Below are 14,385 nucleotides of genomic sequence, written 5' to 3' on the forward strand. Positions count from 1 at the left end.
TGAGCGATAAACTCAAATTTCAAAACAGGAAACTAGTTTTCTATATTTCTCATCAAATAACACAATCATCATCATCATTAGACAGGCATGTAACTGTAACTTCACCAAAAAGAGGAAATTACAAGATTTCAATGATTTTGTATTGTAGTTTATTAAAACTGAGATGAAAAAGGGGAAATCAGCTGATCCAAGGAAAATTTGCATGCCTGATTTAGATCGTGTAAGTTATGTAAGTTTTATGTTAGTCTGTGATCTTGACGATTTTATTTCCACCAATCCTGTAATGTTCTTTTAAATTAATCACTTTCTCAAGGACTAAACCTTACAATTTACAAAAGTTCTTACAAACAGACATTTTTTTTTTTTAACTTTAAAAATATTTTTGTGGGATTTGAGATAGTAATAAACTTTCATTGGTGGTACTGAATGAAAAATACCACCCAATGATAACTGGTAGTGACTTTAAATAAAAATTAATTGTTTCTAAGATCCCAACACTACCTCACCCCATTAGTCATGTACAGATATTTTTGCATGTTACATGTTACAAATAATTTGTGCATTTTCCATGGCACACACACAAGTTGTGAATGTTGACGAATGGTCTATTTCACACAGCTTCATATATCAAAACTCATTCAGAGAAACAAATATTCATCCTGAAAATTCTTTCAGCGAAAAATGGGGGCAATGCAACTTTAATCTCTTTTGATTAACCAAAGAAGTACTCATACATCCATATTACATCAATATGAGAGTCAATTATTTTACTGTGCCCTAATAAAAACTCAATGTTGGTTTTTGTTAATAAATGGAAATCACACAACTTTATGTTTTTGACGTCAAATTTGCGGTAAGCTGTAATATAAAAGAGTGATTGTGTGTATGACGTGTATGACATGCGTATGCATTTATGCATGCAAAGTGGCTGCGGTAAGGGTCACCGAGTTCTGCAATGGTTTGCCGTTCACTGCACCTTAACAATGATTTACTATTTGTATGCTACGCTCAGTGTACTATTATGCTTCCGTTTCCGGTTTAATCATTTCATTTTCAACCTAGTGTATCGTTTGTAATCAGCACGTTTATTTGTTCATGGATGTTTTGTGATTGTGCCTAAGCCTCTTCCACATGACTGTTCTGAGAATTGCTATTGGGTAACAATGAGCAATTTATGTCCATTCACTATGTTCTATTGTGTCAACTCAATGTGATCAGCACAAATGAATTTCTCGTATATGTTTTGAGTTATCTTACAAAATTCTGTTTTTTAACTTTATTCAATGCTTTCGTTTAATTATTTGTGTATTATTGTTTATCTGTGTAGCATGTTAACAAAGGTAACTTTCATTTGAAGCACAGTGAATGAACAACAATGATGTTGTAGTAAGGCGTTTAAGTGCTAAGCGGCCAGAAAATAAAAAATAAAAAATAAAAAGGCCCTCATCCTCCTTTTTGTGGAAAAATCCGGACGATCAATTGGTATTTTTTTTATTTGGATTAATTAGTTAGTTACATGCATATAGTTTATTTCCCCCACTAGAATGCTTATTTTGATGCTTTGAATGCAAGCGTACATTCTGATTGACAGTGGCCTAGTGTCCTCATGCTGTGAATGTTACCCTGAATATTAACTAAGCTTTACAAAGCAAAGCTTTTCAACACCACATTCCATGTGGGCTGCACTTCATGCCCTTTGATCTGACATGATTACTATGCCTATTGTATATTCTTTATGGTGGAGTTCTGGGGGTAATGCAAAGGGTTCATGGTACACAAAGTACAGACACATTACAAGAGTGGTGTTTCAATGCTACAACTGTACATCTTGTTTGCTTTTCTAGTTTTTACCCCCAACATAGATGCCTTTCTTTCAATCGATTCACCGACCTATAAGTGAATGCAATTTGTATGCAAATAAGGACTGCCTTTTTTAAAACAAAAAACCTGTGAAAATTTGAGCTCAATTGGTTGTCTAAGTTGCGAGATAATAATGAAAGAAAAAAAACACCCTTGTCACAAAGTTGTGTGCTTTCAAATGCTTGATTTCGAATGCTTGATTTCGAGACCTCAAAATCTAATTCTGAGGTCTCGAAATCAAGCTCGTGGAAAATTACTTCTTTCTCGAAAACTACTCACTTCAGAGGGAGCCGTTTCTCACAATGTTTTATACCATACACAGCTCCCCATTACTCGCTACCAAGTAAGGTTTTACGCTAATAATTATATTGAGTAGTTACCAATAGTGTCCAGCATATTTAACTCATTGGTTGATAGACATATAACTCCCAAGAACTGACATTAGTTTATCCATCCATCACTCAGCTACATGTAGTTTGGGGGAATGGATTGCATGGCTAGGTATAGCAGGGCTATTCAATCACTTGGTAATGTGTGACTGTAGTCAATTAGCCTCCATTCCAGGATATCCTTATTGCTTCAACTACAGGAAGTAATTCACTCAAGTGGATGATACTTCATTGGTTTATGTTTGAGAATACTACATCCAATCACACTTTCTAGTTGTCAACAAAAACCAGTAGTGATGTACCGTCCTTTTCAGATCCATAAAATATAGAGAAAAAAATTGAAGTGTCGGCGTATAAACCGCCCGGCAAATAAACCGCAGTCACGAGCGCACAAAGAGAGGAGGCCGTGCGTAAGTGGGTCCTACTACTTGCCGTCAACCCGCCTTTAACTCCTCCAATACCACATTTAAAATCCACAAAAGAGGCAAAGAACTGTAAAGTATTAGCTTAAGGAGAATTTTCATTAGTCTAAGGTTACATTTCGGTATAAAAAAATGATTTTTCTCATTAAGAAAGCAAAACCGTTGGCCGTCATTTTGCTTTTTTACAGAGCTTAAACAATATGGACAACAGAGGGCGCCTTCCTGCACATGGATTAGTCTAGGCCCAAGATGTCAATGATTGGTACCGCATAGTGTGTTATGTACTGCGCGTCGTGTTAATTGATCGCTGACATCTTGGGTGAAGACTAATTCATACCTGCCATCTGCGTAGTGGTCGAGTTGACGACGAGTAGACGGCACAAGCGAGTTGAAGGCGAGTTGACGGCGCAAGTAGCAGGACTGAAAATAACAAACTCCGACCGGCAGAAATTTATTTATAATTGTTAACATTTGCATTGAAATATTGTTGTAAACTCCTTAATAACGTGTGTTTTTGTTTCTGTTAAAACAATCAAACAAGTTTATTCTACAAACGCCTCGATTGTTTGCTTACATTCATGGGCCGCTTGATGGGGGTTGAGTTGGCAGACGAGTCCGACCATCAGACGATCGTTTCAAAATCTGCTCTAAATAAAAAAGAATCTTCCAAAAACATGCACCCAGCTGTACATGGCAGCCAGGACCCAGAAGTAAGCAATTGGAAGGGCTACCAGACTATATTTCTTTTGCAGCTATCCTCGTACTCACGATGTTGCCTTGCGCACGACCCCACTATATCGTGACACATCACGGATTATATTATGGTCCGAGGATGACAATTATTTCCAATTCGCTACATGCAAAGTCGCTGGACTAACATCATTTTGACGTTCAAAGTGTTCATAAATATGGACGCAAAACGGTCTTGTTGGACAGATGGATTTATTATGGAGTAGAAATATGACTTCTTGTGACCCATTCATCTAAGAATAAAATCGAGACACGGCCTTGTAACGGCAGACAAGGTTGGTGGAGTCGTGGATTTTCAGAGTGTGTTTGGCGCGACGGTGTATGATTTTTCCTGTCTGTTTGTTTTTAGAAGTGTTTTTAAACGATGTTTCTTTTCAAAAAATGTACGCTGTTTTTTTCTTCTTCAATATTAATATGTCGGCATACAAGCAGCCAGGCGACTAAAACCACAGGAGTTCAAAAAAATGTCAAAATCAGCGTATAAACCGCGGTTTATAATCCGAAAATTATGGTAGTCCTTCAGACCTTTAAAATTGTGTGAAATGTACCTGCATGTATTTTTGTATTTATATCTTGTTTTATTGACAGTGCAAGTGAAAAGCACACAAGTACAAAAGTATACAGTTACCTTGAATTATAGTTTAGTTGAAGCATAGAGGAAATGCAAGATTTCATATCTGAACTGAAGATGGCACTGTCCATGGAGGAATGAACCTGGTCCAACCACACCCAAATAATTTCATTAGTTTCTTTGAAATTTGATTTGAATTTTAAGTACGAGAAATGGCGGTGAACATTGAGTGTGTATTTTTTTATTATTTCAAATTCTGGTCCTGCCATCACTATGAAGAATGACCATGAGTAAGCTTTACATGTGTATAAAACATGAGTGATAAAGATCTGTAACCATCCTGCTCTCATAATAATGCTTGAACAGTCCTTCATTCTCATTAATAGCATGTAGATATGGCCTAACACAGGCCTACAATGGCCTAACACAGGCCTACAATGGCCTAACACAGGCCTACAATGGCCTAACACAGGCCTACAATGGCCTAACACAGGCCTACAATAAGTAAAATCAATCCAAAACCAAATTGTTTTGAACTTTTGTCTTGGACTTACTAGTAATAAGAAGTGTAATGGGTTGAAATGATGGCATCATGATTCATACCAGTCATGAACATGTAAGTACATGTAGTAACTATAGACATGAGGGTAAGTTAACATGCATCATAATGAATCACACTTATCCCCCACCTAGCGTGTGTGACTGCATGATCGGAATGGTGCAGTCTTTACTTGATTCATCCCTCCTTCCAAGTTGTTTAAATGATGGGGCACCAATGGGTGGGGTACATATTAGTCAGATATATGAATCTGCTGTGTACACAGTGTATGTATATAATCATTGTTTAATGGATCTAGGAGTTTTCCATAATGCCCTTGAATATTCTTCTCTATTCCCATCTTAAAGAGATATTGTAACGAGGGTAATCTTTTATTTTACAGCTCTCAGATGAACCATGTTGAACTTGTCAACATCGACCTACATACAAAGAGTTCCTTAGAGAGATATTCCTATATCTATGACCTATACATAATAAAGCATTTAAGATAAATAAAGTTTAGAAGATCCAGAGAGAAACAAAGATTCAAATTCAGTTGCTGTTGTTCTTTTTACGTTTACACATACAGGCATGCAGGCTTGATCCTTTATAGAGGCAACAAAGGTGATTGCCTCCATGCCCCCTGGAGGGTGCCCTTTCCCAATGAGAAAATGCCTCGTTCCCCTTGCCCTTTCAACAAACAAAGCAAACAGGCCTGGGTATGTCTTTCATACATCATGTACCAAACAATTATTCCCTACTGACCCAAATTCACTTGACATCATCATCACAATAATCTTAGTTGCGCCATTTTAGGAAGCAATGTCCCAGTGTGTTATACAGTATAGTGCACATTTTAGGCAACACAACGATTATACGCTTACATGTACATGTACCATCTTTACCATCTTTTTCACATGCAATTTAACTTCCAAATTGGCGAGCATGGTAGACAGTAGTCACATGTAACGTTATGGAAGGGGTGAATAAGACAAAAGACCTTAATGAACTCAGCATGAGCTACATGTCATAAATAAATGTTGGATGTATATGGATGGAATAATATGTCAAACCTTCATTGTGTACATTTTTAACCCAAAATGTGTTTTTGAAAAGTGACAAGTGTTCTAAGTCAAACATGCTGAAGCGAGTGGAGCTTTCCTTACAATGAAATGACATTCTGATGTACATGTACATGTACACACACACCCACAGCAATGTGAATTCTGGGGTTTACAGTAAAATAAATCATACATGAGCAAACTTTGCTGTAGGGAATCTTGTTTTTCCCCCTCCATTTCTGTTTGAATGTTGTGGAGTTTACGGTAATTTACATTGGCAAATCAGCCGCATAACTTAAAGGTCTTGCACACAAAACACTCGCCTTGAACAAAAGAAAATGAAAGAAAGATTGTGGAAACATAAATGTGTACATACTTGTCATCTGGCTTTTGGGATGAGAGTAAAAACCTTCCCTTGTTGCTGAAATATAATCAGATATAACAATTTACATTTTACCATCAACAATCATCAATATATTTGCTCAGTGAAAACAAGAACAATTTACTGTTCAATTTGCCATTTTGAAAAATGGAAGGAAAATAAATAAACTAAGATTGCAAGCCATGCCACAAGTTAGTAATGTGCAAAGCTGCTGTTTGCAAATCCTTAGAAGATCATGGAGGTAGAAATAAGCAAGATAGATAAATGTAGCAGAGCAGCCTACTAATGCAAGAGTATGGAGCTACGTTTCAATCAATTGGTTTCAATATATACTGAACAACAACAAATTATCACATTTTTACCCAATAGCTATAGCAATCTAGATTGGTGTACACTTTTGCTTTACTTTGTGGTAGGAAAAATATAAAAAATATTTCATGAAAACCATCCTTGGACCCCTGTTCTCCCTGGACCTCACAATTCGAGTTAAGGGGGATCTGACCCCACAAATTCTCCAAGCTGGAGATCGAAAGGAGATCAGGCGTAAGTTGGAACCAAGGTCGATCAGGATCAGACCCAGCAAATTTGATCAACCTCGGGAGTAGGGCTAAAGCAAGACATGATCTTGAAAGGACGATAAACGTCTAGTGGGAACGCAAAGAGGGATCAGTCACCGCAAATTGAGGGCGAATTTCCGTTCACAAAAGGTGGATCAATGCGCGATCATACTCAAGTGGGAATACTACTGCGATTCACGTCTGTGATCAATCCTTATGCAGCAGGGTCAGGATCTCTTTGACATTGTTAAAAAAATCTCTCAAAACTCATTTGTATCGGATGTGATATGTTGTAGTTATAGTTCCATTGGTTTTGCTCTTTTCAGCGCTTTGATCTGGATGTAAAGGCGCTTTACAAATATTTAGTTGTACATGTATGTATGCATGTATGTATAACTGTGGATCTAATGGGCTAAACATAGGGCTACAAATCTTAACGATAGCTCAATCTATATGGTAGGACAAAAACAAATTGTCCCAACACTCAATGAAACGGGTGCCTCTGCCCTCCCCCCCCCCAACCTCATAATTGTTTTTACAATGTATGTTGATGAGCAGAAAATCAACAGTCATACTATTTCAGTTCCTTTTTTTACTTCAAGCCCCCACTCCAAGCCATTTATATTTTTACAGATGATATCTGCAACAACATTGATTACTTGAGTGTCTGCCTTTTCATTCTAATCATTCAAAAAGTAAAACATAGCTCCACTGGCCTTGAACTTCGTTCTTAAATGGGCATAGCAATATTTCTCTGAGAAAGGGGTACTTATACGTGTATGTATGAGTAATAATTCAATTTGTATTAAAACTTTTAGAACCAGTGGGTGCCGTTGGTTATTTTGAGGCCTATTGATCCGTTTCATTTTAAAAGCTTCTAAAATGAAACAGATAAGTGTTTTAAAAAATAAAATTGAAAATAAAATTGTTCAGAAGCATGGTAATTTCTTTTTAACACAGACATGAAGTGGTTATGCCTATGTAGTCATAGTAATAGCACAGAATCGCACATCACACAAAGTCAAGCAAAAAGTCAAGCGAAAAGAACACTTTTGAAAGACACCAGTCCAAGCTTTGAAAGTTCCTACATGTTTATTGCAACAAGTAGAGGACATTGTCCCAGCAAAACACAAACAGCAACAGAGCAGTGGATGTCATTTACAATTTCATGTTTTCATCAGTCTATCGTTTTAACTGTGGTGAAATATGACAATAACTTCACAAAACAATATTCTAGGAGTCCGAGTTGCATAAACTTTACCAACTTTCTCATTCACAAAGCCACTGATCAGTAAGGTTTCAGAATGCCATCCATTTATGTTCAACCATACCGATGTCCGATGGGGATGCCACAAAAAAACATAATACAAAGAACACAACATTTTTAGCCAATGTGTTGAATGTGAGCAAACTTGATCAGTGAGAGTTCCCCAATAGAACAGTGAACATGTAAATGGGTTCGATGAGGTTATTCTTTCAATTATACTTTAATTGAATACGCTTATGGTTTCATTTTCAGCAAATAAGCAGCTTAAGCCAATTTATACAGAAATGGGTTTTACTGTTATTATTCACAGTTACCTTGGAAACTTGCTTCTAATCTAGTACTTTTCGGGTAATAGATTAATTTTTAAACAATTCAACTTTACAAAAACTAATTCAATTAGACTGATTCCTTTGTGTGTGGTACGTAGGTGGATATAAGTTTGAAGCAAAAACATTTTTGTTGCAAAATGAGGGTTTGATGAGTGCCTAGTTTGCATCATGTTTCTTAAATTACCATTAATTAAATATCATTTCAGACCAATCAGTGACTTGGTAACAAACTTGACCAATCACTGACAAGGTATCACCACACTGACTTCTTCTGCTCAGAAGATAAACATAGACAGTCTGAAGGTATACTTTTTCTAGTATTGTCAATGGCCTTTAAGCTGACCCCAGACCATGTGTGATAATGTTCGCATTGCACACTCCTACACTCCTCTAGTTTTCACTAAATTTACTGTTTTGGTTGTGAAAAAAAAGTAAGAAGAGAAAGGTACCAACTATTCTAACTACTTCAAAAGATATGCACAAAAGAGCTTGTAATCCTATAGTTTTTGCAGGGCCCCATTTTCATGCTAGATATTACAAAAATGATTCCCTCTATCTTTCCAACATAACTCACCTACATTGTAGAACCAGTAACTGGGATGCTATAAATTTATAATTTCTTTTTTTCTTCAGTTGTACTACTGCCCCAGAAAATTGTTTAATTAACAAATGCACTCTGTTAATTTTCTATGATTTTCAAAGCACCCAGCCACAAAAAAAAATGCCTCACTGAGTAGTGAATAGTAAATCAACGACCATTTCAAAAAGCACCCATAATGCATGAGCCGCAAACCCATAGAGTTTAAGAACTATAGAGGGCACACTATTTTTGTATTTTTCATACACAAACAGAAACGTGTAGGCATAATTCATATTCAATGCGCGTACATCTTACAAAATGGCATTATCTCCTTGCGGTCCCATCGCGTATCTGCACGCAGCATCACCAGTATGCCCCATAGTTCTCATATATAACTTTATGGGCAAACCTCAAAATCAAAATCATTAAAATTCAATTTGAAGGGGGAAAAATGATTGTGAGTACAGTCAATTATTTGCCTGTATGCCGTCTTGCATCTTTTAAAAAAATGCATTTTGATCAAAAAGCCAGGAGGCAATTTAAAAGCTATTTCTTGGGGTTTTGGGTTTTTTTTTTTGTGGCTTGGTGTTCTGAAAATCATAACAAATTAACGGGGGCCTATCACATCAAAGGCCTATCGCATCGTTACCTAAACAATTTTCTGGGGACAGCCCGGTTCATACTTCCTGCGGGTGCGATTGCGATGTGAGTCACATGGCCGTTTTCACAGCGAATGTTTCGCAGGAGTTAATTAAGTCAGTTCAACTGTTAAGAATTATTCGTTGCGAATTTGTGACAGCAAAATTGGTATCACATTCGCAGAAAGTATGAACTGGGCTCAAGTTAGTAGGGAGTGCGACCAAAGATGTCGAAACAAATTTTAAGGAGTAGAGTTACTGGGTCAAGATCTCACCAGTGATCATAAAACAAAGATTATTTAGATACTTTCTTCTCAAAGTCAAACCCAAGAACAAATACATGGCAACAGATTAGGATAACTTTCCGTATGGCGCCACCACTTTTTCACTCAGTTTTACAAAAAAGGGATATATCAATCAGGTAAAATAGATACTAAATTATTTTATTTCGAATGAAAAAGTGGTGGCGCCATACGGAAACTTGTCCACAGATTATTTAAAAAAAGATCAAAGCAAACAAATACACAGCCATTGTGATTACATGCATGCATAATCATTCAAGAAATACATACACACATCCGAATGTACTTTTAAGCTTTACTTACTCAAGAAAGTATCTCTGCCCGGTACTAGTAGACGCCATCTCCCAGCCAGGGGGAAGCGGTGTGTCAGTGTCGGTGATATCATAACTTTGTTGTCTCAAATGTTGATGTTGTAAGTTTTGTGTTCCTACAGCGTGCATTTCTTGCAGTGCAGCGGGGGACGAATGCGCCCGTGAATGAGCAATAGTCAGCCCGGGGGCCGCCAGAGATTGTCCGCTTCCATTACTACCATTGGTGGTATAGTTCGTACTGTCGGCACTTGACTCTCTCGAATGTCCATGAACACGATCCGGCTCTTTGAAAAAGGAAGACGGGAGATTTCTCATCCGCATTGGGATGGAGCTGTGTGTTGGGTTCGGTTCTCTTGGGTTCATAACATTTTTAAACAAGTCTTCCAACTCGGCATCCGAGTCACTCCGGACGTGTAAGACTTGCCTTGGTTGTCCTTGGGTCTCCATCATGTACTGGTCTTAATGCTAAGGCTTACAACGTTGGGTAAAAATCACAGCACACAGACGAGGCGGCGGGTGGTACAAAATTCGCCCAAACGGACCGTCAGTAAATTAACAGCTCAAGTCCATTCACACATAGAATATTTAAGATGTCCACTTATCGTTCGTCGTTAGTTTTATACAATGAGACACTGAAAATAAGAGAATAATCACTTCGAAAGAAAGGTTACATTTGTCCCATCACACCGCACTGTGCATGGCTGCTATTTAACTCTGTGGTGGCCGTCGTTGACCACCAGCCGTACATACATTACCATTAGAATTGTTTACAGGTACTGCACCTGTATCTGGTATAATATCAATTCGCCGTCCAAAAGTAATCCTTTGTAGACTCGTAAATGCGTTTATTCAAAACATGCTCAACTTGGATCGAGTTTTCAAAAATTTAGATTATGTCTTATTTATAAACCCAATTCCCTTCCACTTAGTTGATGTGAATTATTGAAAATCCAGCAAGTGCAGCAAATGCATCTATCAATTAGCGTATTGATATTTTGAGAGTAGTACGTCGCTTCCGGGGATGCCATCAGGTCATGTTGTATCAATGTGTACGATGGTCGCAAACTACGTCACTCATTCTATTGGAACCAACTCGCCCCGCGCCCACACATAGTGTGTTGCTGCTGTCAGAATAAAAGTCAGTGACGTCATCGTCATTTGTCATTGTCATTGTTTCAAGCGTTTGCTGCGGTGCCTTTCACTTTCACAGTGTACATCTGTCGACGACATCAAAACGATTGAACCATACCGATTTTACATCAGAAACTTGACAAGCCGATTTTACATCAGAAACTTGACAAGCCATAACAATATGATGCTCATGGAGCACGGACTCCGCCTATCATCATTTCCGAAAAGAAAGAAGAAAATATTATTTTATCTCCATGATTATACCATTATACCACCATCAAAGAGAAATGATTACACCAAAGTAACGCTAGAAGTTAATTAGTCTTCCCGCCGTGTCCATGCTACCACGATTTCGGGAAGTGGTCTACAGTAAATAAAGTAATTTTCAGGGTGTAAACTTTTTGCAATTTTTTTTTTCGAATAGCTTCTCCACTCCAGGCTGGTGTCGCTTAGACAGAGGGTCGTCTGCGTCTGTGTCTTCTTCTTGAACTTGAACTTTATAACGAAATCCACCATGTCAATGGTGACTGATATCAATTTGGTCGATAGAGGGCGGTACTGCACCACAGCCTGAAGCACACAGGGCTCGGGAGACGCGTTGGCGGGGTGGGGGTGCTACTGACTATAGGGACTTGACCATCCGCCGAGCCTATAACTTCTTAAAAGTTAATAATGATAGATAGTTCTGACATTTCGCATTTCACGATAAATTATACATCTCAATGCGCCTTGCTTTAGTGCCTGGTCATTTTTGGGCCAACAACATTCATTTAAACTTTCTCATCTCCCTGAGGAGATATACAACCCTGTCAGCTGAGCTGCCGCGCCGTGGCGATCACGCAGAAGGCTTTTTCAACCCTATACTCTTGCAGGTACCCATTTATACCACTAGGTGAAGTAAAGCATTTTGTCCAAGGACAGTGACCGGGATTTGAACCCACTCCGGTTATTTTACCGTCAACCAGAAATTGAATTCGATCATCTCTGAACACTTGGCGATCTCTTTATTTTGATTTTATCCTCACCGGTGTGTGATGGTCGACCACATTGTACTCGATGGTTTCTGATTGTGGGGATCCTGGGCTACTCAGACGGGATTAGAACCCACCCTCCGTATAGTAGATCAGATATCTTACATCTAGATGGCATGGTGTGCCCGGTGACAATGTCAGTTTCAATCATGGACCCAATTTCATAACGATTAAATTACTGCTACCCAGAAATGAGTAGTACCACTACAATTAATTTATACACATGGTAGATTGGCTGGTAAGTTTATACTGATAAGCAAAATTTATTTGGTTGCACTTTTAGCTACTTTTTGTGCTTTTATGAAATTTGGCCATGTGATTAGAAGCGGGTACCGCAAACTATTTCAATGACGTACAACCTATCATCACCGATGTGATAGTGCCACTGTTGTACTCGGCGCTCAGTGGTGGTGTTGGGTAAAACAACTAAGTACTTCTTTTTACCACATCTACCTCCATGTTTTTACCATCCATGCAATTTCCATCCATCCATTCATATATATTTAATTTGAATCTACAATTTGAAGATCATTGCTTTTAGTGATGTTGGAATAATCAATGTTGTACCCTGAGTTTTTAATTGATTTTGTATAGAAGACTCCCAAAACTGCTATTTAGCATGGCCAAAAATTTGAAAGAAAAGCGAAGATCTTGTCGGGTTTTTATTCTTCAAGCAGCTGTGGGAATTTAAAATTTGAAAGTGTATTTTAATATTGATTGCTTGGGGGATAGCGTGATGCACCTACTGACAATTAATTGTTCACACATCCACCCGCTTTCTTCTTAAAGGCAGAGGACACTATTGGTAACTACTCAACATAACTATCAGCATAAAACCTTACTTGGTGACGAGTAATGGGGAGAGGTTGATGGTATAAAACATTGTGAGAAACGGCTCCCTCTGAAGTGGAGTAGTTTCGAGATAGAAGTAATTTTCCACGAATTTGATTTCGAGACCTCAGATTTAGAACTTGAGGTCTCGAAGGCACACAACTTCGTGTGACAAGGGTGTTCTTTCATTAACACTCGCAACTTCGATGACCGATTGAGCTTAAATTTTCACAGGTTTGTTATTTTATGCATATGTTGAGATACACCAAGTGAGAAGACTGGTCTTTGACAATTGCCAATAGTGTCCACTGTCTTTAAAGTACCCCATATCACCTTTCTAAGAGTCATATCGTATAACTCAATAATGAGCAAACCCGAGCTATATCGCCAATTAAATGCCTAGCGTTTTCAAGCAAAGTCTGAGCAAAAACGGTTACTATAGGTATATAAGGTATGTTGTTATTTTTGTGTGGGTTTGTACAATTAAATTGAACTTTCTAAAAACGCCATCTTTAACGGGCAAGCTTGAAAGCTTAGCTTTAAGCTGAGCTCCGCGTTAACTCGAGCGTTTTATGTGCTTCAATCATGCGAACGAAGTATAGTACCGGACGAACGTCATGTGAATTTGCACATAAACAAAAGCAATACATCGGACAAATGAACAGAGTGTAATAATGCTCATAATTAAAGGAGTGTTCTTGCAAGCCCTCGTCCCTATCTACATCAAAAAAGTTTGTAAAAAAAATCGGAAGAAACTTCACGTAACTCGATAATGATCAAACGGCGTGTATAAGAACTACCATGGTCAACCATCCTTTCATATTGGATGCAGCGCGCGGCGAAAAGTACATTTTTATTTATTTATTCATTTTTTTTGAGAGGGAGGGGGGGGGGGCAAACAACTTTTCAGGGGGGGATTTCTAACAAAATTAATCTCAAATCAATCTGAGCAAGTTTAAAGTTTCGTCCGATCACGCTGAGAGAAGCCCCAGATTTCTTTTTCAAAATTAATCTCAGAGCAATCTGAGCAGGTTGAAATGATTTGGTTCCGGTCACGCTAGTATTTTACAAGCAGCTTCAGAAAACCCATAGTTCCCCAGGACATTAGACGTTTTGAATGAAAGGTTTGAAAAGAGTGTTCGTCTCAGTAGACCACATTTCGATTTTACCACCAGCTTCAAAACACTCAAGCACCTTAGTACAGAATTAATACCAAAACAATATTTTATAACTAATTTGCTGAATCCCACTTTCTATACAAACACTGTTTAGCCATTTCTATTATTTTAATAAATGGGAGCAGTCCGTGAAATGTAATGCATCGGGATTTATTTGGTCAGTGGGTTGCACAACCATCGTTACACAATCGTACTTTTGAGAAGAATTGTTTGTTTTTGATGAACACAATTCCTTCTTGATGATTGTCACCAGATAG

General features: G+C 38.0%; 1 protein-coding gene across 3 annotated transcripts in view; it reads right to left on the minus strand.

Annotated features, from left to right (window-relative positions):
- LOC139945475 (transcriptional coactivator YAP1-A-like) overlaps positions 1–10,691 on the minus strand; it is a 32,072-nt gene extending 21,381 nt beyond the window's left edge. For 2 of the 3 annotated variants that reach the window (XM_071942831.1, XM_071942829.1), the window contains exons 1-2: positions 9,950–10,691; positions 5,968–6,012 (exon numbers count right to left, since the gene is read on the minus strand). In XM_071942831.1, the coding sequence (XP_071798932.1) occupies positions 5,968–6,012; positions 9,950–10,407 (503 nt within the window). In that variant the 5' untranslated portion in view covers positions 10,408–10,691. The remainder of the gene's footprint in view (positions 1–5,967; positions 6,013–9,949) is intronic. The other variant, XM_071942830.1, reaches the window with a different exon arrangement.
- Between the last annotated feature and the right edge of the window lie 3,694 nt (positions 10,692–14,385).

This window comes from Asterias amurensis, chromosome 12 (genome assembly GCF_032118995.1).
Source record: "Asterias amurensis chromosome 12, ASM3211899v1".
NCBI lineage: Eukaryota > Metazoa > Echinodermata > Asteroidea > Forcipulatida > Asteriidae > Asterias > Asterias amurensis.